Source organism: Neofelis nebulosa, chromosome 6, assembly GCF_028018385.1.
Source record: "Neofelis nebulosa isolate mNeoNeb1 chromosome 6, mNeoNeb1.pri, whole genome shotgun sequence".
NCBI classification, from domain to species: domain Eukaryota; kingdom Metazoa; phylum Chordata; class Mammalia; order Carnivora; family Felidae; genus Neofelis; species Neofelis nebulosa.
Window position 1 is genome coordinate 41195266 of NC_080787.1, and position 24705 is coordinate 41219970.

The 24705-nt window shown below is 50.6% G+C and overlaps 1 protein-coding gene across 5 annotated transcripts in view; it reads right to left on the minus strand.

Moving 5' to 3' along the window:
- Window positions 1-3912: 3912 nt before the first annotated feature.
- KIF6 (kinesin family member 6) overlaps window positions 3913-24705 on the minus strand; it is a 388723-nt gene continuing 367930 nt past the window's right edge. For all 5 annotated transcript variants that reach the window (XM_058733812.1, XM_058733811.1, XM_058733813.1 and 2 more), the window contains 4 exons: window positions 22395-22492; window positions 14879-14968; window positions 12346-12452; window positions 3913-6793 (listed from right to left, as the gene is read on the minus strand). In XM_058733812.1, coding sequence (XP_058589795.1) covers window positions 6783-6793; window positions 12346-12452; window positions 14879-14968; window positions 22395-22492 — 306 coding nt within the window. In that variant the 3' untranslated portion in view covers window positions 3913-6782. The remainder of the gene's footprint in view (window positions 6794-12345; window positions 12453-14878; window positions 14969-22394; window positions 22493-24705) is intronic.

Genomic DNA, 24705 nt, shown 5'->3' on the forward strand with positions numbered 1-24705 from the left:
TGGTATTGACCTTGTTCAGATTTTCCATTGTTTTTTCTGTTGTTGTTGTTGTTGTTTTTTGAGCAGTAGGATTCGTTTCTCACATGAACTCTTTCCCTGCACTCCAGGATGGGCACTGTGAAGAGAAGGGCTCTGGTTGAAGTGGGGGATGGGGCTCCCACTTTGAGGGCTTGGATACAAGAGTCCCCCCCACCCCCGACTCATGATTCTGAAATAGATGCCCTCGCTTAAATCGGATTTACCTCAGAATGGACTCTGAGGCAAAATTTAGGTGTGAGTAGTTCATGTGGGAAGTGGTCCCAGGAACCCATCCCAAGAGAGTGGGGAGGAGAGACAGGGGAGGGGGGCAGTCAATACAAGGTGAGTTTTTGAACAGGCATCTGCCGTGGGCACCTGGGTCTCAGCCCCGCCAGGACCTCTGGGAGGCTGTGTGGGGCACACCTCAGAGTTGTCCTGGGGGGGGGCAAGGAAGCTGGGGGTGTTTGTCCACCAGCGCCTGCCCCTCATTAGTTGAGGATTTGCTCCAGGAGAGCTTAACTCTTGTGCTGCTGGCCTGCCCTGCCAATGGACCCAGAGTGTTCCTATGGAGGAAGAGGACCTTCGGGTAGAGACAGACGGATACTTGAGACAGGAAGCTGTTGGTGTGGATGACAACTGTTCACCAAAGCTACGTGGGACCTCCAGGTGGGTTGGGGGACATGGGCAGGACACAGCCAGTGTCTGTCAGACTCTTTGTTCTATAACTAAGTCATTAGTAGTTTTCTGTGTCATTGTGGTTTGTAAATCCTGCAGGGAAAGAGCTCATCTGTGGAGGTTAATGAAGGAATCGTTCAGCTTGTCAGACAAATACCTTTGGGAGACAATAGGAGTGGGAAGATCATGCCTCTCTCTTGTGATGGCCACTAAATTTGAAAAAGGCAAGGGGATTGCTAAAGGATCCATTAGACACCCTTTATTAAAGAAGCCCTTATGCCTCCTTATGTGTGCAGACTATGGAAAAACCCAGAGCTGCAAGATGCACTGGGGCAAAAGCAGCAATAAACTTGGGAACACATGGACCAGGATGTAGATGTGGGGTGTTGATCAGGATACAGTCCATCTTGGCCCCAGGGAGGAGCAGAGCCTTCCCAGGGCCTGGGAGATGAAGTGAACAGAGAAACTGAGAGTGTAGAAAAGGCCAGGGCTGCTGCTGAGTGTGTGGGATCCTGGCAAACATTTTTTGTGAGCTCCTGTCTATATAAGCAATTTGATTAAAACTGCACCAAATTCATGAGTTCATCTGAGGTGTAATAATGGTTACTGGTGAAGATTTAGAATGTTGTAGACAACAGGTACTCGTGGATTTGTTTGTTGTCCATTCAGTACGTGCGAAGACTCTTTGTCCTATGTCTGGTACTTTTCCTATGTGAGAGTCACTTAAGTCAGCAGGTCAGCACCATTCTGGTGGTCCAGTCCAGAGCGATGTCATGAAGGAAATGCTGCACCGGTCGGTGCATTGATCCTGCATTGATCGTCACACCTGGAACTGGGAGTGCAGGGGGGAGGGGGCTGGTCTGGGGAAGGGCTGCCTTCTCAAGCCGAGGAGTTGAGGCAAGTGAGAGGGAGGGATCCCTAACCAGCTTTCTGTTTGCTCCTTGCTCTGAGTTCCCCCTCAATGCGCATAAAATGGGCTCAGCCCTGCTTACTGGCAGTTGGCCATAGAAACCCAAATAAAGCAGTTGATCCTAAAAAAGCTTGCTGCCTCCCTCCTTGTCCTGACAGAAGCATCCGGGGCCACGTAGCCAGAAGCCATTTTCCACACAGGAGAAGGAACCTGTGTTAAAGGAAATGCTATTTCCTCCTCCCACATTTTACCCATACATTGTCAACTTCCAACATTCACGGCCAACATCTCCTCTGCCTTATCACCCCGGCAGACCCGTGGACACATGTCTTGAAATACTCTCTCCCCCCATATTCTTAGATGACTCACATCCCCCAAGTCTCCTATTTGCTGTACTCCATGTTCCTATTCGACCTCTCAGCCCCACGCCTCTTCATGTCATTGAATCCCTGGCCCACCATTCTAGCTGTAAACCTGCCTCTCCCCACTTCCTCTCTGTGCCATGCCCCGGCTCTCACACTCTTATCCACCTTGACAGTGAGCCCAGGCCCATCCTATCCCACCCCAACTCCATCTTAGCTCAGATTCCCTTGTTTATTTCTTTTTTGTCCATCTCCCCAATTAGAATGTAAGTTCTTTTTTTTAAAAAAATTTTTAATGTTTATTTATTTTTCAGAGAAAGAGAGACAGAGTGTGAGCAAGGGAGGGACAGAGAGACAGGGAGACACAGAATCTGAAGCAGGCTCCAGGCTCTGAGCTGTCAGCACAGAGACAGATGCGGGGCTCAAACTCATGAACCACAAGATCAGGACTTGAGCCCAAGATGGACTCCCAACTGACTGAGCCACCCAGGCACCCCTAGAATGAGATGATTGGCACTTTCTCTGTCTTGGTCACCTCGGAGTCACCAGAACTTAGCACAGTGGATGGTACATCCTTGTTAAAAGAATGACCAGATGGATGAGGCATGTTTACATTTAAGGAATTACAAGGGGAATATTTCTGCCTATACATATATTTTAAAAGTTTATTTATTTTGAAACAGAGAGGGGAAGGGGCAGAGAGAGAGGGAGAGAGAGAATTCTGTGCTGTCAGCGCAGAGCCCACGGGGCTCGATCTCAGGATCTCACGAACCTTGAGATCATGACCTGAGCCAAAATCAAGAGTCAGACGCTTAGCAGACTGAGTCACCCACGTACCTGAGTCACCCATGCACCCCTTGCCTGTATTTTAAACATACACCCATTGCATTAAAAAACAGTCCCTGTCTACTTATTCAATCATCTGTTTCTATTTGTTTCTATTTCTATCAATTGGTTTTTCTCCTACAAACCATGTTTTCCTGCTTCTTTGCATCCTTGGTAACTTCTACTGGGTGCCCCTTCTATATTGTTAGGTGTTAGATTCTTTTTTTATTCCTTTAAATGTTTTTGAGCTCTGTTTGGAAACTCACTGAAAGCAGTTTGACTCTTTTGATGCTTACTTTTTAGATTTTGTTAGGTGGGACTGGAATAGCTTTGATCTCTGGCTAATTTGGTGCCACTTCCAAATGGCACCAAATACCATACATAAATACCTTATGTGTTTTCTGTTCAGTGACTTTTTTTGTGAGAAGGTTTCTCCACTGTGGCTGTTGGGAGTACTCCCAACCCTGTGTTATTTCTGGAAAATTTCTACTAGCTCCTTTCTGGTGGTTCTTTCTCCAGCCTTGAGTGATTTCCTCACCCACGTGCCTCGCCCAGCAGTTGGCTGAAGACTTGAGAGAACCCTCTGGAGATCTCCGCAGTGTGTCCGCACTCTCCGTCTGCAGCTCACTCACCTCTTGTACTTGGCCTTGCCAATGGAAGCCCCCTTGGCCTCCCTGGACTATAGGCTCCAATTCCTTAACTAGGGAAACCACTGGGCGCCACCTGGTGCCCGCTTCCAGGACTGCAACCTAAGTACTGTTGAGGAGCTGTAAGTTGGGGCAATCATAGGGCTCACCTCACTTGTTTCCCTTCTCTTGGGGGTTAGTGTCCTGTACTGCCTTTTCCCAGTGTTTTATTGTCTTATACATTTTGTCTAATTTTCAGTTATTTAAAGCAGGAGGGTAAATCATGTCCCTGTTGCTCTATCATGGCCGTAAGTGGTGGTCCTACTTTTTCATATACAGTGTTCTCTCAAGTGCCCTTTCAGTAGGCAGCGTGGATGGAAAGAGTGAACTCTGAGAAATTCTGCATCTAATCATATATCATCCCTGGGTTTCAATATCTGTATCTGTTAGCTATGGCTACAGTTAATGCTTCATGACAAATCACCCCAAGGCTTAGTGGCTTATGACAACAAACATTTATTCTCATGATTTTGGGTCTTTGGATCAGCCAGGGTTCAGCTGGCCTGGGCTGGACTTGATGGGACGGCTCTGCTCCAGGCTACAGGTTCGTTGGCCTTGGCTCCAGGCTGTAGGCTGGGCTCAGATCTGCTCTCTGTATGTTCTGGGATCTAGGCTGAAGGGGCACACCTATCCAGGGCATGTTCTTCTCAAGGCAGATCCCTGGAGTGTGAGAGGAGAGCCCGAGCCTGCCTGCTCATGTCAAGCCTCCGCTTGTATCATGTCTGCTAACATCCCATTGACCAAGGCAAGTCACAGAGCCAAGCCCAAATTTAAGGGGTAGGAAAGAATACCCTGCCGCCATGAGGCTGTGGCAAAGCTTTGGATGTATAATTCTATTTCAGGGGGCAAAGTCTCAAGACTGGTTATTCAATCTACCACAGTTTCTGTATCTGCTTCCTAAAAATCCCTTGTAGCAGGATCTGAGCAAGCCACATTCTAAACTGTCCTCCTAACATCTCCTGTCAAGTGAATAGCAAAGCAAATTGAATTCTAGTAGGGACTGGGCTGGAGTCACCGGCCAGGCTGCTTTCCAGAAGATGTTTTGGAAAGCTCTACAGTTTGGCCTGGAGTGAACTCATATGCCCCACTGAGCTCAGGATTGCTGGAGAGTCTTTTCAGAGCATTGCATCCATTTCTCCCATTTTAAAGGCCAGTGAACTTTGTGGAAGATGCACTGTGGTCAAGCATGTGTCCACATCAAAGGCCCAGCTTCCATTGGGAAGGGACATTTGGGGGGGGGTGTCCCTCTCCAGTTGCTGTACACACTTGGTATACAGCTCTCTCGGCAAGACACCATGGCCCAGCTGTCTGTTTTTCTCTCTTCTTCATTTCCTCTCCTGCCTTCAGTGATTGCTGCAGGAGGTGGGTTCACACCCTGCATGGGCCCACACCACACATCTCTGTCAATAAGGCCTTTGGATCCAGGAGATAAGTTCTCAGCAGGAGATCTAAAGTCAATAGACTCTAACCAGCTCTAGAGGGCCGAGGGCACTAAGGTGTGCCAGGCACACTGAGGCTGTCTCCAAAGACTCTGGCCAACTCCATGCTGCCTCAGGGCTCTTGAGTCTGGGTGTCTGTGTTACACGTGTGCCCTGGGCACTCAGGGAGGCTTCTAGGATCTGGCTGTAAGGGCTCTGTTTTGGTCTTCCTGGGTTCTACAGACTTTATTGAGGACTTACTATGTGCCACAGGACTGTGAGGGCCAGGGAGGCTGGACCCTGCCCGATGGGCCTCAGTCACAGAGCCAGAGTAAAGGCATGGGCCAGATGCCAGCCCAAGAAGTCTGGGTTCTGTCTCTGCCACTCATTAACTGAAAGGGTATTTTACTCAGTGCCAACTTGTGCTGGGGACATAGTGATGAGCAAGACATGTAGGTCCTTGTTGTCATGGAGCTTTTAGTCTTGGGGGAGGGGTTGCAGGCCATAAAAAAATAAGCAAATAAAGAGAGATGATATGTCAGGCGGTGATGAGGAAAATAAAACAGAGAAATGGGATAGAGAGTAACTAGGGGGTGGCTCTAGTTGGGCGGTCAGGGAAAGCCCCCGAGGAGGGGACATTTGCCACTAACAAGCCCTTAGAAGCCAGCCCCTCCCCTTTGCTTCAGGGTTTCTAATATTATCAGTGAGGGTGTGGATTGGAGGGGCTGTATGGCCTGCCTGGCTTTGAAATGGGACCATCTACCTTCTCTCGCATGATCCTTTTACCCAGTCCTGGGCAGGGAGGACAGCAAGCCAATTCAATGTATTTTCTCTCTGCTCTCTTTCCAGGGCGGCAGGTCCTGTATTCATAGGACAGAGATAGCAGGAATGGTAGACAAACACTTTTACTCAGCTTCATTTCAGATGTCCATCCTCTCCCCATTCCACACCTCTGCCCACCTACTGCTGGCTTGGGACCTTGCTGCCCCTGCCCTCTGAGGGCCTCCTGAGGGCTGGCCCACCCTCCCCTGGGTCTGTATCATGCAGCCAGGCCCCAGAGTGCTGCAAGGGCTCACTGAGGCAAGCCCCTGGCAGCTCTGTTTTCCCGGTGGGAGCGGGAAGTTTGGGCCCAAGTCATGCAGAGCCCCAAGAGGCTGGGTGAGGGTGTGAGGCCCAAGGTGCCCACACCGCGCCTCTCAAGCTCTCTGCAGAGCTCCTGGGAGCCATCCACAGCTCCTAGGGTGCAACGATGTCCTTGGACCCTGCAGGGTGGGTGACTCTTTAGAAATACGGCTGATTCAGGCACTGCCTATGGGTCATCTGGGCCATGAGGGCGGTGGCAGAAGGTTTGGTTTGGGAGATCAGGACTGGCCATCAAGATGCTTTGCACTCCACTGCTTTGTCTTTGGCTCCAACGTCCTGTCTGGCTTGCCCCAGCCATTCCTGGGCTCCTAAACCAGGGGGTAGGGCAGAGAGCGGGCTGGTAGGTAGCTAAAAATAACAGATGATCATTTCTCCCGTATTCTACCAGCATGAGCCTCCCCTGCCACTGCATTATGATGGTACTATTTCATAATCTCCAAGGTTTAAAATCGGCCACTACAAGAGTGAGCAGAAGCCCTTATATGACCACTAGCACCCCGGCATTGCCTGGTCCGGCCAACAGCCCCAGTACCCACAGCAAGGATGGTGCCAGAAGCCCTGGCCCCAGCCTCACTGGCAGCCTCCAGGACACCATCCTTAAGGAAACACAGCCCCCTCTATGGGAACCCAAATCACTAGTTGCTCCCAGCAGCCCGCAGATCACATCTGAAGCCAGGGCGAGTGAGAAGAGATGCCTTCCTTCATCTGTACTCCATTCTTGCTGCCACAGTGGACGGCCGGATGCTTACTGGAAACCTGAAAGGAGACAGGATGTCTTGGTTAGGCTGTGCGTGGGGGCACTGATTTGTCCCTGATTGAAGCGCATGGGGAGGCGGCGGCAGGCCACTCCCCTTGGGTCTCAGTGCCCCGACTCCTGGGGGTTGCATTTATTCCCCCAGCAATGAAGGACGCAGCCTCCTTTGCCGTCTCCCTGAGCCAGGACCAACAGTCATTGTCCAGCCCCACTGACATCCCTACCAAATTCTCCAAGAGATTCTCTTTTTGGTCCTTCTATTCATTATATTCTGCCTGACCACCATGGCCCATCCTGTCACCTCCCATGGCTGGACAGGGAGGGAGAAGGGCCCCTGAGGACTAGCCAGCATGGTCCCCAACCTGTGGTGCGACTGGGCAAATCGTGTTGGTTCTCTGGGCCTTACTTTCCAAATACCCAGGTGGACGGAGCAGATGAGGTATCTGGTAGAAGAAAGGTGGCTGGCAGGGCTCCTGGCTTCTCCGAGTGTGCTCCGTGGATCAGCAGCATTGGCATCTCCAGGGAGCTTGTTAAGAAGTGCCGAATCTAAGACCCCACCTGGACTTCCAGGACCAGAATCTGCACTTTAACAAAACCCCTAGATTTACTGGCACGTTAACGTGTGAGAAGAAATGGTATGAGTGACATAGTTAATGTGCTTAAAGTCTGGCTCTCATAATTAGAGCAGAAGGGCTGGGGAACACTGTTTAAGACACCTGCAGGGGGCAGAGAGATTGAGGAGTGGGGTGGCCACGGCCATCTGCGTGTGGGCACGGGGACCTGGCAGCGGGTGGGGAGTGTGGGCATGGTCTGCCTGACGTCGCTGAGGGAGAACCAGTAAATCTCTGTGCTGCACTGAATGTGGGAGGTGGCAGCGAGGGAGAGGTTGAGAATGATTCAAGGCTACGAGCCCTTGGTCCTTCAGATCTAACTCTGAGTGCAAGACCCCAGGCTGTTTAATTAAGTGAAGATGGTCCTTACTTTTCAGACATTCCTAGCTGTTCTAGATGAATCTTAGAGCGGGAAGGAAGGACACCAGGCACACCGGTGCATGTGAAGGGGATGTGTTCCAGTCACTCTGGACCCACGGTTCCCAGCTCTGCTGAGCACTGGGAACCCCTGGGGGTGGGGGGACCTTTAGAAATCGCAGGCCACTCCCAGGACAGATTAAATCAGAATTTTGCGGTGGTGGTAGGGGACCAGGTGACACCAATGAAGAGCAGGGCTGAAACCCACTGCTTTGTGGGCTCTCTGTTCCAAGGACGGTGAGGGCAGGTCCTGGGGACCAGCAGGCATGGGGCCACTGAGCATGTCCTGGCTCCGGTGTTTCCCCTGCACCGCTGATGCGCAGCCTGGGCCAGGATGGGTTAGCACTGCCAGTGGTGAGGAGGAGAGGGTCTGAGCTGGCTCCCGCCCTGGACTGTCACTGCATTCCACATATGCTTGCCTGCAGTGGTGACCGGGGCAGGGGCGGGGCTGAGAAGGAGCGCCACAGAGCAGGGCTGAGTGCCACGCAGACCCAGACCTCAACCCCACAGAAAAGGTGCCATTTCTTTACTTGACGAACCCCAGTGAAGCAATGGAGCTGTCAGTCTGTACTGGGATTTTGTGACTGTAGGTTCCCAGACTGGAGGGTACGGCTACAGAGAAACCATTGAAAGGAAATCACTCCTCACCCTGTTGGGCCAGTTCCCACCAGAGGCCAGTTTCCCCGCTAACAGCTCCCTGGCACTTGGCCGTTTATGAGGGACCTTTATGGACATTATCTCAGGAGAGGCTGGCCACCTTGACGAAGGGGGAATCTGAACGTGGCAGATGTGTGAAGGCGGGGGCAGTGACCTGCCTAAGGCCCACAGCGCTGAGTCAAGGAGGCCCGCGTTTAGGCCTCCTCCCTCCCAGTTCTGGGGCCTTTCCATTTTCCTGGGATGGATCCTGCCCGGTGGGGAGCTGGAGGGTTTCTCGCAGTGGGGACAGCGGAGTCCAGGCTGGCAGGGGCCTCTGAGGCACTCCGCAGAGGCTCTGCCTGGCCCCGGCTGGAGAAGAGGGCAAGGGGGTCACACCAAGGTTCCTGTCCAGATGGAGACACTTCCAAACTCAGGGATTAAGGAAGGTTTTATTAAAAAGCACTCTAGAAAGGGGTTAACCTCATTTTCTCAGATTTTAAAGCCATCCTTGGCAGTTGGAAACAGCAGATTTGACACTGTGGATGACGAACGCCCCATATGGGGGATATATACCTGTCCACACGTGCCCCTGGCAGGGATTTAAACGTTCCACAGCTTTTCCATGAATCCTAAATCAACTAGATTCATCCTGGCCATTGGTGAAGTGTGTGAGGCGGCGGGCGAGGCTTACGTTAAATCACCCTCTCTGGGCTCCTGCTCTTAGGCTGATAGTCACAAATTCCCCATAATGAGCACTCCTGAAGAAGCCCAGACAGACAGCGCCACTAAATTAAGAGCAGAGGGAGCCCAGGGCAGGGGAGAGGGAAGTGTTTGCTTTGGCTGGGGAAGGTGCCTGGGGCCCGGCCTGCATGTTTGCCTGACAGGGAGGCCTGATAAGTGGGCTGTGTGGAAAGTGCTGCGTGGTGGGGCCTGGCCATCTGCCGCACGTTGGGGGAGGCCGCACCTGCTGGCCCTCTGGCCCTGACCTGGTGGAACCCTTGTCACCCTTCTTCAGCTTTCTTTGCAGCCACACAACCACTAAGAACCCAAGAATATTTTTTCTCCCCTTGAGAATAAAAATTGAACCCTTGAACTTTTGTTTTGATGAATTACTTCCAGGCTGCTATTTGTTTGGAGAACAAAGCTCCCAGCTGCAGGGCGGGTAGAGGCCAAGAGACAAACACCCGACCGACCACAGAGTGACTTTTCAAGACAGCATGGCCAACTGGAGAGAGCACAGAAAAGCTGGGTTATCCTAGCTCTGCCATTTGTTAGCTGGGCAAGTTATTCAGCCTCTGTGTGCCTCAGTTTCCCCTCCTGTCAAAAGGGGGATCAGACTCTTGGCTGTGTACACTCAGAGCACCCCACCTTTCAGTACAGTTTTCTATACCATCTGGGCAATGGCATTAGCAGGAGGACGCCATCTTGACACAGACCTTGGGTTTATGCCTCTTCTTGTCAGAGAGGGTTGGAAATAGTGTCTTTATGTGGGCAAAACCTGGGTAAACACAACCGAACAACGTTGCTGACGTGTAGACTTCTTAAAGGGATGGATGATGGCTGATTTCAATGCATTTGTTCCAGGGGAGGGTTTCTTCCTCCACATATGTTCTGGACGCCATGCCCTCTCCTTCCTGCAAGAGTTTCCCCTGCAGGCTTGGCCCTCTTTTCCCTACCATCAGCCTCCTTTCTTCTCCCGGACCATTCCTCTCAGCAGGTTAGTGCGTCTTCACAACCACTGCCTCCCTTCAGCCCCAGCCTCTCGACTGCCCCTCCTCCCAGCCAAGCCCTTGGGTCAGCTGTCCCCACTCACTATCTCTACTTTTGCTCCTTCTTTTCTTTCCTCAACCACCGCAATGGCCCCTTTATTCTCCCAGGTCCCCGTCCACAGGGCACTTGTCCAGGGCCATCATGACATGCAAAGTGGCCACCAGGCAGCATCCCATTCTTGCTTAGCCTTCCAGCAGCCCTGGGCTCTACCACCCCTCTCCCCTGGACCACGTTCCCCTGCAGGCCTGCCTGAGGCCACACTCGCTCCCCTGCTGTCTCTTCTCTCGCCCCGGCTGAGCCTTCTCAGTAGCTTTGGTGAGATCTTCCTGCTTACCCCCAAATGTCAGAGTGCCCCAAGGGTCTGCGTAAGCGATTAGAATAACCCTATTTACTCTCCTCAACAGGGATTCCACCCAGTGCATTCAGACCTTGCTGCTGAGCTCCAGACTCGTGTTCAGGGGCCTACTTATCTCCTCTGAGATCTCAAAGGGCTACTGAAACTTGAATGGGCCAGCCGGAAATCTGAATTCCCCTAGCAACTTCCCTCTGGTGTCCACTCCGCCCTGCCTTCCTGCTGATGGCATCCCCATCCTGTTAGCTGCTCAGAACAGGTGCCCATGAGCCCTTCTGGCTCTCTTTGCCCTCACGACTCACGTCCGATCTGCCACTAGGTCCAGGCTACCCTCACCCCTTGCCTGGACCTCCCCAGGAGCCAGATGACTGTGCTAATCCCGGGCCTCTACAACCTCTGCTGTGTACAACGGCCAGAGTTAGCTTGCCAAAGTTTCGGTCAGACCACATTGCACCATGGCTTAAATTCTTCAGTGAGTTTCCCACTACATCAGGAATAGAAGCCAAGCCCCTTACCCTCGCCCACAAGGCCTGTTCATTTGGCTCCTGTTCTCGAGCTGAGCCCTTAAGTGACTCTGGCCTCCTTCCCACCCTGTGACCAAGCAAAGCTCCCTCCAGGGCTGTTCACTTTCTACTCCTTCCGCTTGGAATGCTCACAGGACACTGCATGGACACTCCATTCTCACTATTCAGCTACTAGTTCAAGGTTCCCCTCCCCAGGGAGCCCCCGCCCCCGCCCCAGTTAATGGCAGTCTTCCCTGTGGCTCTCTACCACATTATAGATTTTAGCTATTTCATAGCGCTTACCAGCACCTCAAATGGTCTCTATTTGTGGGTGTGTTCTCTGTCTCTCCCCCACCTCCAGAACGCCATGGAAGGCCATCCTTTACTTGGGATGTTCCATCCCCGTGTGCAGAACCCCTAGTGTCTCAGCTGCAGACAGTTGGCCATGAAACTGACTGTGGGCTTCCTGCAGCAGGTGTCAGTCATTATAGGATCTGAGTCTGCCATTTCATCCACCAAGGCGTTGACATGGGAAAGCAACACTCAACCTGCCTGGTAGCCTTTGGCTTACTGGGATGAGGCTAAATGCGAGGGGCCAGCGTTAGGGGTCTTGGGTCTTATCGCTGTGGGTCTCTGGGGGAGAAGGAGGCAGGAGAAGAGAAGGCCTGTCCATAGCAGGGGGCAGCTTCCAGGAGGAAGATGGGGGAGGTGGGTGACAAAGGCCAGGAAGGGCCTTCTCTGCTTCTTCCTGTTGTCTGGAACACCACAAGTATTCCTTCTGTAACTGTTAAAGGGGTCCTCAGGCCTGAGCTTTCAAGTGGTGTTTACGTCTACAACTCATTGGCAAGAACCATGCTCCAATAGGAGAGTGATATTTCTAGCTAGGAATTCAAGTTACCAAACCATCACTCAGCCCCTTCCTGTATGGAGAAGGCTGAACAAAGGAGAGATGGCTTTGGGGACACAGAAGAAAGGGAGCTGAAGATCCGGAGGAGGGAGGGAAGCTTTGCCAAGCAAGGCGAGAGCACCTGGGCCCGCCACCCCCTTGGGTCTGTCTTGATGTTCGTGATGCTGTCTTCTGGAGCTTTTTTCCAGGAGGAAGCAGAGGCCAGGCACATGTGAAGGGACCACAAGTTCAGTCCTGTGGTTTCAGGAATATTCAGGAAGCTCACTTCTCACTCTGGCCTTCCCCCTTACCTCCCTCAAGGGTTGGTGAGCAGAGCTGGGTGACCTGTGACCCTGGAGGAGGAGGAAGGTGCACTTACATTTCTTCTGCAGAATGCTCTGTCTGGCCTTGATGAATGCCAGGATGTCAGAGTCAGTCTGGCTGTCCCCAGTGAGAGGGATAGATGATGCTGGCTTCTCAGGGATGCTGAGGACAAGCACATGTCACACATCACTGCACCTTACATTTGAACTCCATGCTTACCTTTCCGAAGTGCTTTCCATGTTCAGTAACTGGATCTCACCCAGGAGGCTGCCTGGCAGTCTGCCTCCTGACCCTTCCACCCAAGTCTGTGCAGGAGCCACAGTGACCCTTTCATCACATCCTCCTCCTCTGGCTTAACCCTGTTGGTGGATTCTCCTCACTCTCAGAGTGAAATTCAGACTCTTTTCATGTGTGATCTGGGCCCTGGGCTACTACTCCACTCCAGCTACCCTGCCCTTCTTTCTTTTAAAAACAATTTTTTTTTTAATGTTTGTTTGAGAGAGAGGGAGAGACACAGTGCAAATGGGGGAGGGGTAGAGAGAGAGGGAGACACAGAACATGAAGCAGGCTCCAGGCTCTGAGCTGTCAGCACAGCCCAACGGGGGGCTCAAACTCACAAACAGTGAGATCGTGACCTGAGCCAAAGTCAGATGTTTAACTGACTAAGTCACCCAGGCGCCTCAGTCCTGCCCTTCTTTCTGTTATTCTCTCTCTCTCTCTTTTTTTAATATGAAATTTATTGTCAAATTGGTTTCCATACAACACCCAGTGCTCATCCCAACAGGTGCCCTCCTCAATGCCCATCACCCACTTTCCCCTCCCTCCCACCCCCCATCAACCCTCAGTTTATTCTCAGTGTTTAAGAGTCGCTTAATGGTTTGCCTCCCTCCCTCTCTAACTTTTTTTTTCCCCTTCCCCTCCCCCGTGGTCTTCTGTTAAGTTTCTCAGGATCCACATAAGAGTGAAAACACGGTATCTTTCTCTGTATGACTTATTTCACTTAGTATAACACTCTCCAGTTCCATTCACATTGCTACAAAGGGCCATATTTCATTCTTTCTCATTGCCACGTAGTACTCCATTGTGTATATAAACCACAACTTCTTTATCCATTCGGCAGTTGATGGACATTTAGGCTCTTTCCATAATTTGGCTATTGTTGAAAGTGCTGCTACAAACATTGGGGTACAAGTGCCCCTATGCATCAGCACTCCTGTATCCCTTGGGTAAATTCCTAGCAGTGCTATTGCTGGGTCATAGGGTAGATCTATTTTTAACTTTTGGAGGAACCTCCACACTGTTTTCCAGAGCGGCTGTACCAGTGTTATTCTCTTACTCAATGGCTTTGCTTTGGCGGTCTCCTTTCCCCAGCCTGCTCTCCCCCCGAGACCTTTGCATGGTTGAATATGCTTTGTCTCTGCATCTTCCCCATCTCTGGTGCAGCCCCCACCCCTCGCCTTCCCTAAACCAACCCCATTCCACCTGAGGTGTCACTGTCTCCTTCAGCACCCAACTTAGATGGCACATCCTTTAGGACGTCTACCCAGTGCATCCCTACCCCCCCCCACCACCACCACCACCATGGCTTAGCTAGTTCCTGGGGCAGATAAGTATTCTCCCTTCTCTCTGTAAAAACAGTTAGCTGAGTAAGTTGCCATGGCTGGAAAAAGAATACTACATTTCCCAGCCTCCTTTGCTGCTATGTGTGGTCAGGTGACCAGGTCCCAGCCAATGAGATTTATAAGAAGTGTGGGATTTCCAAAAAATCCTTTTAAAAAAGTAAGAATGTATGTGCCTTTATCCCTCCTCTTTTTCCATTTAATAACCAGCCTGCCCCCACAAGAAAATTCTAAGCAGTGCCCTCCTGGCTTGCAAGCCTCATCCTCATACAGCAGGTGATAGTATACACTCTGTCAGAAGCCAGTGAGGACTGTCCACAATAAGGGGCTGTTCCCCATCACAAGTAGTTGTGTTGGCATCCAGCTGCAGTCAGTGACAAGGGCTCCCGTGGGGCTGCACGGAGTTGTTCCTTCTGTCTGGGCTCGGGAAGGGGCATGGCTGGACCTCACCCCTTAGACTGCTTGGGGGGAGAGTAGGGTCTGCCAGGTGAAGAAGGGTGCTCAGGTGTTCTAGTCAGAAGGCATAAAGGGCACTGCTGAGGAGAGGCCTTGACAGCTTTGTTCGGTCTGGAGTGAACGACTCACAAGGCCGAGGCTAGCTGGGCTTGTCAACTCTCTGCCCTTCCCGGCCTGGGGACCCTGTGGCAGGGCTATGTTGGAATGGCCAGTGGGCTGGCTCTTCTTTCCTTCAATGGCACTGGGTATATCTATTTACACAGACACTTGGAGCAATTCTGCCCGCGCAGGGCAGCAGAGGTCCCTGGGAGAAAACTTCTCTGCCTTGGGACTTGGTATCTGTGAGAGACTCCAGGGTATTCCTGGGGTGTCAGGGTGGAGGCCAGCCCTGGGCTGTGTCTGTGCAGCCATTGGACACGGGGCTCCTCAGGATGTGGGAGAAGAGCACTGGCAATTTTGACCCATTCCACTCACGGCAGGGTCTGTCACAGGCATCAGAGGGAGACGACAGACCTGTCTTCCAGGGAGGCGCTGGTGCTGCTGGGCTCCCGGCTGTGCGGAATGGGACAAGGCGAGGGCAAGATTTTCCTGGCGTTCACATCACTGCAAAAGGAAAATGACAAAAGGAAGAGGTATGAGAGGAGGTTTCCAGAAGAGAAATTTAGGTTTGTATTTAGAAGCCATAGGGACTGAATGTTTGTGTCCCCCAAATCCATACGTTGAAGCCCAAGCACCCAATGTGATGGTATTTGGAGGTGACGCCTTTGGGAGGTAATGAGGTTTTGAGGAGGTCCTGAGGGTGGGGCCCCCATGATGGTACTGGTACCCTCACAAGAAGAGGAAGAGAGATCAGAGCTCCATCTCTCTCTCTACCATGTGAGGACACGGCAAGAACATGGCCATCTGCAAGCCAGCAAGAGGGTCCTTACCAGCCACAGAACACCCTAGTCGGGGTGGTGTGATGAGATAACAGGGATTTGTTTCTCACAGTTCTGGAGGCTGGGAGTCTGGGATCAGGGTGCGGCATGGTCACGTTCTCACGAGGGTCCTCTTCTGGCAGACTGCCAAATTCTCATTGTGTGCTCACAGGACAGAAAAAGAGTGAGCTAGCTCTCTGGCCTCTTCTTACGAAGGCACTAATCCCATCAATGAGGGCTCTACCCTTGTGACTTAAAGAGGCACCTCCAAATACCATCGTATCTGGGATTAGGTTTCAACACATGAATTTTTGGAGGATGCGTTCAGGACATTCTGTCCCTGCCCCCCATCCCTTCACCCCCAACAAATTCACGTCCTTCTCACACGTGAAACACGTTCCATCCAAGCAGCCCCCAAAGGCTTAACTCATCTTGGTATCGACTCTAAAGTCCAAAGTCTCATGTAAATCAGAGACAGGTGAGACTGGAAGTCGAATCACCCTGAGGTGGAATTTCTCACTGGCTGTGAACATGTGAGAGCAGACAAGTTATGTGTTTCCAAACTACAATGGTGGACAGGCATAGGTTAGACATTCCCATTCCACAAGGGAGAGAGAGGAAAGGAGGGAGGGAGGGAGAAAAGGAAGGGAGGGAGGGAAGGAGGGAGGAAGGAAGGAAGGAAGGAAGGAAGAAAGGAAGGAAGGAAGGAAGGGGTGATGGGTCCCAGGCAAGTTCGAAACCTAGCAATGCAAACTCTGTGAGAACTTAAGGCTTGAGAATAATCCTCTCGGGTCCAATGTTCTGCCTTCTGGATTCACTGGGGTGACAGTCCCGTCTTCTGGACCCACTGGGTAAAGGTCCTGCTGGGCTCTGCTGGGCAGGGGTCGTGCCCTCATGGTTCTGCTGGGAGGCCCTGCCCCCACAGCTTTTGAGGGGGCAGTGCCCACTCCCACTTTTGAAACGGAAGAGGCAGCCAGGATGGTCTCTCATTTGCCTTCAGGGTCACTCTTCCCTTAACTTGGAAGAATAGTGCACATTCATAGCAGAAGACCTGTGCATTTAATCCTCTCAATTGTCTCATTATCCTCATTATATAGATGAGGAAATGGAAGCTCAGGGAGGTTAAAGAAATTCTAAAAGTTACCGGCTGGCTAGTGGCAGAATATGAATCTAACCCATGACTCTGTGAGGCATCAGAATCTGTTTCTCAGCCATGATCCTTTACTAACTGGACCCGGCTCTGTGGGGTTCTGAGGAAGCACATGCTGGGGATGCATGGCTCACTCCTGGCCACACCGACTGAACAGCCCCTGGTTCCAAATGATAAGTCAGACCCAACAGGTGTCTGACCCACTCAGGCAGGTGCGGTTTGGCCCATTTAACTAGCTTGCCTAATGTGTGCACCTTGCCTTGGATTCCTGGTTGCAAACAGCGGAACCCAACAGTGCTCCTTGGGAGGTGAAGAGGCTGGCCACCAAAGGTGTCCCAAGATGCCAGTGGCATGATGGGATTCTCTCCCTGGTCTGGGATGGTCCTGCATAGACACCATATCCAACCTGAGAGGCCTCAAAATTCCTCTGGCTGGAACTCTCCTTTACAGATGGGGGCACTCGGGCTGAGAGGTGGGCTAGGGTTAGACAGGGCCACTGGCTTTGCCTAGCCTGCACCATCAGTCCGAGGCACTCCACAGGCCCTGCAAACTGCTGCCCCACCCATGGGTACAGCCCCTTCCCCAGCTCCGGCCTTCAGCCCTTTCCCATCTCAGTCCTCCCTGGGCCTGCCTCCAAAGGTTCGAAACTGTGGGTCAAACAAACAGGGAAGGAAATCAGAGCCTGGGAATCCCTCCCACCCCCATGCCTGTTTCCCTGCATCCCAGACTGCACTGGCGGTGGGGAGAGACGGGGATCTGTGCTGTCTGGTCAGAGAAACTGTAGAACCAGAGGCAGCCATGAGGTGGCAGAGGCTCTGCGTGCTTTTCTTTGGAGAAAGTGGCCAGTGATCCGGGCTCCTTCTGAACGGTTCCTGGTGCAGGCCTCCGGAAGGGGAGAGACGGCTTTCCGTTTCGTAGGTGCTTCGACTACACCAGGTCAAAGTCAGTTTGGAAGTTGTAGCCAGTCTTGCCAGATCAGGTCACTGGCACTCAAATGGCTCATTAACTCAATGGATTCCCAACGGATTCCCAGTAGATCCTTGCTTAAGATTCCAGGGAACATCCAGGTACAAACTGTTGAGGGCTGGTAGCATGTGGAAGAGGGGCAGAGGTGGGCAATGGACAGGGCAGAAAGGGGTCAGGATCATACTGTGGAAAGATGGGGGTATCCAGGACCCCCTGCAGAGGCCCAGTCACCCAGCCTGCTACCTCGACCATTCAAGAGGGTGGCATAATGTGAAGGCTTGGGGCTCCTGAGGGAGAGGACTCCTCCAGTCCCGAAGCTGCTCGAGGGCCCCCGGATGCCGCAGCTAAGTTTCTGGACCCTTAGGATCACACTGCAAGTTATTTTTGTTTTCTTCCCTGACCAACCAGCCTCTGACACTGCATTCGTTTCTCATATTGACATTCCTTCCGGAGACAGAACACACCAGCCATCAGAATTAACTACCTCTTTCCTAATAAGGATTAATAAGTGGTAGTAATAACAAGCCTCCTGGGTTGCCAATCAGAGTGTTGTGCATTTAGTGTGATCGGCCTGCAGGCACGGGGCATCCCTGGGGAAGTGATGAGGTCAAGTTTCTTTCGGAACCCGAGGAGCAGAGGACTGCCCACCAGGCCTGCAGTGAGTCCATGGACAGCAGCCTCTCTGGAGCTCGGGTGGAAACTGCCTGCTGGACTCTCACGCTCTCGCCCCAGCAGCTGCTCAATGGCACTGGTGCATTTATCTGCATGGAACGATAGTGTCAGAGGGACCTCGGTGCATCTTATAGATGAGATGAGGAGATCCCCAAGGGGGAGCTGCCTTGCTTGCTCAAGGTCCTGCTGATTTGAAGAAGTACAAGCAGGATTTCTCTCAGACATCCTTTGTGAAAGTCTACACCGAAGGGACTCCTTGCAGGTGACCAGCGGTCTCATCTGATGCACACCTCTGAAATTACGGGTTGCAGCTTCAGGGCTAAGGGTGTCTTGGCAGGCACATCCAGGGATCATCTTCAATTGGAACACCTAAGGAATATCCAGGGATGCCAAGGCCCTACTACTGGAAGGGGGGCATGATTCTTATAGTGGTTCCCCAAGAAGATTCTAGGAAGCCCTGCCCAGTGGCTGATTCTTAGACTTCTTCCATGGCGGGCACTCTCTCACAGAAGCTGGGAGGTAAAGGCTGGTGGCAGGGGGACAAATGGACAAGCAATACAGAGAGGCAGACTTGGCTGATGGAGACCAAGGGAGAAGGGGAAAGCAGCCTAGACAGGAAGGCAAAAAGAAAAAAAGAGGGAGAAGGGGAATGTAGGGTGGGGATACAGGTGGGCAGGGAGAGAAAGTGCAAGAAAGGGATGGAGAAGAATGCAGTGCAGGAGTGAAGCAGAGAGGGGAGAGGAGGTGGGGAGAGCAGGGGGGAGGGAGGTGGGAAGAACGGAGCCTGGAGTTCAGGACTACTGGGTAATCTTCGTGTTGCCAACCACAGAGTTAAACAACCCCTTTCCCTTTCTGTGCCTGCTAGTTAAACGAGGGGTTGAATTCAGGGTTTCTCGACAGAAATGGTGAAGGCAGACGGCAGGGAGTTCTGGTTTTCTAGTCAGAGGTTGGCTTTGTGAGCAAGTGTACATTTGCCTTTTGAAAATCCTGGCCCCTTGGGCAGATCAGGCCGTGGGCACACAAAGAGGGGAGAGCCCAAGGAGGAGGACCTGGCATTTCGCAGAACCTAAAGAAAGCACGGTTGAATGAAATAGCACAGCATATGGGCTGGAAACTGCCGCCTCCTGCGAGTGCCCCTCAAGGGCAGTCATTGATGTGAGGAGTGAGCAGGGTGGCTGGACGCCGACAGGCCTGGGTTCCAATCCTGCCTTACCACTGACTGACTAGCTGGGCGACCCTGAGCAAGTGAACTGAGCTCTCAGAGCCCGGGTGTTCTCATCTGTAAAATGGGGACAATGATAGTATGTATGTGGCACATTTGCTCAGTGCCTGGCCTACAGGGTTCCTGGAAACGACAGGATATTATTCCTGTGAGAGAAGAAAGCTAATGCTGTCTCCTCAGAGAACTTAAGGACATCAACGACTAATCCTGCACTGCTGGAGGTTTGCAGAGAATGTCTGAGGAACCATGACCCGGGCACAGGGTCTCCTCCCCACCTCACCCCTGCTAGAGCCTGTGAACTCTTTTCTGTCAGCATTAGAAAGCATGTGGCAGTGATTTCCTTGTCAAAGGTGGAGCCCCCAGACCGCTCCCTTTCCAGTCAATAACAGGGACCTTTCCTCTCACCTATTGGAAACTTTCTGCCTACAATTTTTGGTATCTGAACTGCAGTGTGGGAGGGAATTTAGGGGTGCCAACCACTCACAGTTGAGGTGTCTTAGCAAATTCTGTTCAGGATATTTGGTTATTTCTGCTGAGATTTAGAGGTCAAACCAGAGCACTGGCTGCCACCAGAGATGACAGGGCTTGATATTCCAAGGCCTACCTGGGCCATCTCCCCAAAGACCCTCCTGTGAGCAGTCATCAAAGGGGCCTGGGGTAGAGTTCTGCGAACAAGATTTTGAGAAAAGCTTCCATGGGTGAACTTTACTTTGAAATTCAGAGTTGTGAATTTCATTTGGCAGGCATGGTCTATTTCTACTGTATAGCCCTTGGAGTGTGTGTATTGGGCCTTCACACACACACACACACACACACACACACACACACACACTTCATTGTCTTTGAAACAAAAGAAAACTTAGAGATGGAGCTTCCTACTTGCTAGGCAGGGTATTTCTACCAGTAAGGAACTATGCAAGAGATCTAGAAAAGAGGCTGGGGAAATAACAAGGGGTTCTGAGCCTCATCACTGGGACGAGAGCTTGATGTTGTGTGGGATACATGACAGACTCAGGACTGAGCCAGAGCATTAACCAGGGAAAGCCCTGTCCTCTTGGATGGGCCAATGTTTTTCAAACATGCTCTGTGGAATCCAGAAGTTTCAGGGGAAGGAGACAGCTATACAGGGGTTGCAAACTCAAGTGCTCCAGAGTTTGGCAGGTACCCAAGTGAATGCAGAGAGGGCCAGTATAGGACACTAATGCTAAGCTGTCTGTATTGCTGTAGAGCAAGTCTATCTATGCTGCCTTTTTAAAGGATATTAAATTAATGGGCAGGTTTTTGGAGAAGTTTTAGGTTTACAGAGAATTGAGCAGATGGTGCAGACTTCCCATATAGCCCCCCTCTCCCATCTTGTAGTTTCCTGTATTATTAACGTCTTGTATGAGTGTTGGACATCTGTTACAACTGATGAACCAATATAGATACAATGTTATTAACTCAAGGCCACAGTTTGTTTACCAGGGGGTTCACTCTTTCTGTTGTACAGTTCTACAGATTTTAACAAATGCATAATATCATATTCCCATATGTTTTGCTGCCTTAAAAATCTCTAGTGTTCCCCCATTCATCCTTTCCACCTCTCCCCTCTCACCCTGACAATTACTAGTTCTTTTACTGTCTCCATAGTTTTGCCCTTTCCAGAATGTCACATTGGAATTGCACATTAGGTAGCCTTTTCAGATTGCTTCTTTCACTTAGTAATACACATTTAAGTTCCCTTTATGTGGTTTCCTGGCTCAATAGCCATGAAGTAATGTAATAATGTGTGTCAACCATACTTGAAAACAACAACAAAAGAATAGTTTTAGGCTTACAGAAAATCTGCAAAGATAGTACAAAGAGTTACCATGTACTTCACACCCACTTGCCCTTATTATACAATCTTACACTGGTATGGTACATTTGTCACAACTAGTGAAACAATGCTGATACTTATCACACTAATGAAATAATGCTGATAATTATCATTAATTAAAGTCCATACTTTATTTGCGCTTTCTTAATTTTTACCTAGTGTGTTTTTTTGGACCTAGGATCCCATCCAGGCTAGCATATTACATTTTGCTGTCATGCCTCCTTAGGCTCCCCTTGCCTGTGACAGTGTCTTACATTTTTCTTGTTTTCGATGACCTTGACAGTTTTGAGGAGGACTGGTTGGGTATTCTGCAGCGTGTCCCCCAGTCGAGACTTACATGATGTTTTCCTCATGACTGGACTGGGGCGATGGGATTTCGAGAGGACCACAGAGGTAAAATGCCATTCTCATAACATCATATTAGGGGTAATGTCTGGCATAACGCCCCTCCCACCCCAGTCAAATAGAGTGAAAGCTCTATTTCACATTTTCCAACCTAAGAGCTCAGCTCCTATTCAATCCCAGTCACAGGACTGCTCCTTGGTGGCAGAGGCCGACACCCCATGCAAGCTGCCCTGGCCTCTGTCCTGACAGCAGACCTCTCTGGGGGACAGAGGATGGCCGAGGCATGCGTCACTGGCTCTACCCCCTGGGTTGTGTGGTTGCAAAGAGATAATAACGTGGGTGGCATGAGAAGGAAGCTGCCTTCAGAAGGTGGTGTGGGGGAAGTGGAGTCCCTGCTGGACCATGCCGGCATTCAGGGAAACTGGCTCCTGGTTGTCCTCATGTGCAGGCCATCCTCCTGGGAGGCCGCCCACCTCTCTCCTGAATCTGTGCGAGGACAGTCTTTTAGCAGAGCTCCTTTGTATCCTGACTGGCCTACCACCAATATCCCCCTCCTTTCCAGATCCCCCAACTCTCTCCCAAACTCTCCCTTCCACCTACTTCCAACCCCTTCTTCCTACTCAGGGGGCAGGACCAGGGCTCGTACAATGAAAGCACTTGTCTCTTGTCACCATGGCAGTAGGTCTGCTGGCTGCCAGGTCAGGGGAAAAGGACTGAGGAGGTGTGCTCAACAGGCTTTGGTCACACTCCTGGAACCACTGGCTTGAGTATCTGCAGCTAGTTTAACAGTACGAGCGATTCACCATGGCGAATCAGGCAGCCTCTAGAGACCCCTACGCAGGGGAGCAAGAACAGGTTGAGGAGAGGCAGGGAAACTTTTCTTCAGCCTCACTCCTTACCTTTGGTTACAGAGAAGCTGAGACCTTTCACGCTGGGACTCAGGTGTCTGGGGAAAGGGCTTCATGTGATTGAGGGAATTCACTGCTGGAGAATTTACCTGTTGGCCCAAGGAGTTTCACAGTATTAGCTTGAATCTGATGACATGGGAAAATGTCTTTGATGTATTTCTTAAGGTGATAAAGCTAGTTCTATAAGTTTCTATATACAACATGTGCGGGGGAAACAATTAATCTAGACATTGTGATCACTATACTGATGGGCATCAAAATATTATCTCTGGGTGGCAGGATTATGGGTAATGTCTGATTTATTCTTTGCCCTTTTCTGTGCTAAGCCTTCCACTTTGAGCCTGTATTATTTACTTGTAGTCAGGAAAAAGTGTTTAACATGCAATCTGACCATTCTCCAGAAGTCCTCTCTGGTTTTGCTTCCCCTTGTCCCAAAGAGATGCTCACAGAGGCAGGAGAAATCCACTGAGCACCTCCTGTAGAGGAACGGCTCCACCATGGTGCCCTGGCAACCTTGCATGTCTCCACACGGGGCTGTAGAGCAAGGCCTCAACTGTGGCTTCTCTGAATCTTGGCAGAATGCCCCGTGATTCTCCCAGAACCTGACAGCATAGCAGGCTCCTGAGCAGCTGCTACAAGGCTATTTCCCACTTGCCTTCCTATCTCCCTGGGGGGTGGTCATGGGACCGTTTCTCATCACCTCCCATGTTCTGATGAGGTTTAAGGCTTTCTGCCTTGCTCCACTCAGCGTACAGTGCAGGCTATAAAACTGCCTAACGGCAACATAGAATTAACTCCTCAGCAACAGGGTGTCCCATCAGCCCTACTGCAGTCATCTGGTCCATTGTGTTTCAGTGACACCCTGTGGGGCAGAGGATACACTGAGCTGACATCTTTGGCTACTCCGGCTTTTGCTGCCTATGTGAACAAAATACGCTGTCTGAATCCATCAGCCTTGCCCGGACACTTCCTGAGTCACACGGGATCACCCTCACCATCTGTTCAGTGGCTAACCTCCCTTGGGCACCAGCAGTGGCTGATGGCCTCGCCACGAAGGGGTCTTAGCTGGAGAACAGACAGGACCCAGGGGTGCTGCGAACGTGGATGGGAATCAATGACGTTTGTATTTTTCCTAACTTCTACCTGAAATCTAGCATGTCTTTCAATGATACAATGTAGGCAACAAACCATAGTAGTATATGTAACGTCAGTGACTTCATCACCGGTTAGAAATCACAAGATATTTTCATATCATATTACACTGTGGCAGAAATACTGAAATACTGTGTTCATCACTACTTTGAAATTATGTTAAAAATTAATAAATGTATCTTATTAATACATTCGTAAAGTGGTATACATGTTTTTATACCATAACTTTGTTTTAAAAATATTTTGACAACTTTATTTCAGTCTAACTGGTTTTCTTTGTCATCTTGTATATTAAGTTTTATCCAAATATTCTTCTCTATTGTGTGGTAACATGGCTACTTGGCTGTGTGTCTTTGACCAAATAACTTCTCAGGCTCTCAGTTTCCTTGTCCTTGAAATGAAGGGGTCAGCTGTTAGATGATCTCTGAGAGATCTGCCAGCCACCTCCGTTATACCAGAGCTGAGGACTTACAGGAGGACAACTGGAACTGGGCGTTTGTATTAACGCTTCCTAACTTGTTATCTTGGCCTTCATAATATTATAGGGAGCTTCCAGGAATCTGTCTAGCAAATATGCAAACATTTATCTACAAACAGGCTTCCAGTGCAAAACTAGACACAACCTAAACACTAAACGATCAAAGATTAAGTGGATTAAAATAAATTCATATGATGGAACAGTGACAGCCATTAGAATGATGTAGAACAAGAACATGGAAGAGCAGTCATGCTGTGCCGTGAAGTCCCAGAACAAAAGGTGTTTGTGATACTTGAAGACCAGTATGATTCTATTTTTATAAAAACATATGGAGGGGCGCCTTGGTGGCTCAGTCTGTTAAGCGTCTGACTCTTGATTTCAGCTCAGGTCATGATCTCATGGTTCGTGGGATCCAGCCCTGCGTTGGGCTCTGTGCTGACAGCATGGAGCCTGCTTGGGATTCTCTCTCTCTCTCTCTCTCTCTCTCTCTGCCCCTTCCCAGACTCAAGGTAAATAAATTAACTTAAAAAAAAAAACATATGGAAATATATGCATAGGAGAAAAAAGTAATATAATCCAACATGATAATATTGGTTATCCTTAAATGGTGGGGTTATGGTGATTTTTATCTCTTTGTGCTTTTCTCTATTTTCCAAAATTTCTATAACTTCC